The sequence below is a fragment of the Malania oleifera genome, chromosome 6 (assembly GCF_029873635.1).
Source record: "Malania oleifera isolate guangnan ecotype guangnan chromosome 6, ASM2987363v1, whole genome shotgun sequence".
Classification (NCBI taxonomy): Eukaryota; Viridiplantae; Streptophyta; class Magnoliopsida; order Santalales; family Ximeniaceae; genus Malania; species Malania oleifera.
In genome coordinates, this window is record NC_080422.1 from 90971300 (window position 1) to 90973666 (window position 2367).

At 36.3% G+C, this 2367-nt stretch overlaps 1 protein-coding gene across 1 annotated transcript; it reads right to left on the reverse strand.

Moving 5' to 3' along the window:
• Positions 1 to 788: 788 nt before the first annotated feature.
• Positions 789 to 1975, reverse strand: LOC131158702 (F-box protein At5g49610-like). The gene is made up of 2 exons (XM_058113565.1): positions 1470 to 1975; positions 789 to 1377 (listed from the first exon to the last, which is right to left on the reverse strand). Exons 1-2 carry the CDS (start codon positions 1973 to 1975, stop codon positions 789 to 791), a joined length of 1095 nt encoding a protein of 364 aa, XP_057969548.1.
• Positions 1976 to 2367: the final 392 nt, after the last annotated feature.

The window sequence follows — 2367 nt, forward strand, 5'->3', positions numbered from 1 at the left end:
TTTATATTTTTCCTAAATTTGGTTGATGGCCTAAAAGTATGATTTATTCTCTTAAATTTTCTTGAAATTGTAAAAAAGAACTCACATTTCACCACCTTCGAAATTGAAATAATAGTCAATTTCAATTTTGCAAAATTTTAACAATAAAATAAAATATTTTTTAAACTCAAATTTGAGATTTAAAACTAAAATTGAAATTTCTAATTTATCTTCTTGTTTAAAATTTAAACTAAAGAGTAAAGATTACTATAAGAAGGATAAAAATAGGTTTTGAACTTTCAAAATTATATGAAAAATTAAATTTCGATATCAGCTATTTATACACAACATTTTATTTGACTACTAATAGCTAATTTATATAGTAATTAATAATATCTACTGCAATTAAAATTTTCATTTATATGAATAGAATATATTATTTTCATAGTTATACCTTGGTGTATTTTTTTATGATATTTTAATTCTAAACCTTACATTATTTCTTGTTTATTGATATAGTTTATAGTATTGTTTCATGAAAATTCCATAGTCTATCCTTGAATCCCCATCATTTTCTTTTTAAAATCAAAACCGAAATCGGCATGGACACCGAAATTTTCATTGAATGAAATGAAACTCCAGTAATTTTGAAGCCTGAAAAATTGAGTAAAAATTGAAGGTCTTAGAATTAATTTTACATTTTTTTTTTCGAACCAGAACATAAAATAACAAACAAGTATTTACATTAAAAAATTGGAAAAAAAGGTACAGCTTGAAAACAAATTAAAAATTATCAACTCTGTGCATATTTAACAAATAGGCTTGGTGTTGAAATCAGTAAACTCCCAGTCAGAGCCGAAGCAAAAAATATGGCGAGGAAGCATCCCCACATTCACGCTAGTCACATTGGAGTTAAAATTTTGATCTTGAAATTTGCAAAATAATAACCTAAAATAACCTATCATGAGAACGACATCCGAATTGTAGAAATCCATAGGTCTTGGATAGGGATCCATCTCCATCACAGACTCCATGCTGAGAGAATGCTTCTTCGCCCACACTCCCTTCTCGTAATCCTCCGCCACCCATAGCTCCATGCGCGTGTCTCCTCCATCGCTTACTATCGCCAACCGCCCTTTGTACTCCAAGATATACATATACTCTCTGCTGTTCTGGTACAAAGGATGTGGCACCGGGACCATTGACCAACTCTCGGAGTCATGGCGGAAAGTGAGGAGATGATCGTGGGTGGTTAGCCAGTGGATCATCCCGCCGACCACCACCGCGGGTTCATTTTGCAGAAAGACAGAATAAGGCAAATTGACATCGTCTAATTGCTTCCAAGCCCAATTTTCCGAATCAAATACCTCACACCGGAGATTGTAGTAGAATTTAAACCTAAGAAAATATTTGCAAAATTGAATATAAAAGTGTGAAGTTGTAAGAACAAATGCAGAAATAAGTTATGAGAGTTAGAGCAATGCACGTACAGAATCTTCGGTCGGGAGAGACGAACAATCTTAAAGTGGAGAGGATGGGATCGCAATACTATCATGGCGATTTGATCCGTGAAGTATCGGGTTTTCGGGTTCGGGATGGCCCGCCATTGCCTGGTGCAGGGCTTGCAGACATAGTATTTGGGTATTATGTGCGCCGGCGACTGCTGGTTCACGCAACAAAGCAGCCCTTGGTACGACGACGCAACAATCTGCATGTGCTTGGCAGGCAAGAAATCGAGCGATGGGGCGGAGCAACCGTCGGAGAACTTCTGTAGCCCGTCAATGGACACAAACACCGACGAGAACAGGTTGTTGCTGAGTTCCTGTATGAAGTAGCCCGACACCGCTTTCGTCCTCTGGCGGTGGTCGTGCATGAAACTTGATTCGTACGTCAGGGCGTTCCATTGCTTGCAGACCACCCTGCACCTCCCCAGTGTCTGTAGGAAAACCCTGGTTAAAATTTCGAAGATGATGTCGGAGGAGAACTCGGCAGCCATTGTTTTGTTGCAGAACTCGAGATACTAATGAGAAGGCCTAAAAAATGGGAGGAGAGATGAGAGTGAAGATTTTTTATTTTGTATTTAAAAACAATTAATTTATAACAATTAAAAATGAAAAAATAAATTCAAGAAAAAAAAATAATTAAACTAATAAAAAGAGAATAAGGTAGCGGAAAATCCAACTAAATAATAGAAAAACAATAGGACACAACCTTTCTCTTTGGCGCAAATGATTTTTTTTTTTTTTTGACTCTCGGCTTCACAATCGCAAGGGAACAATGGAGGATTGGCGACCCATCATTGTAGTTGTTTTTTCTGGGACAAAAGGCATTACTGTACAACCCAACACCTTATGGCTTGGGTCATTATTACACTATTAGAATGAAAAA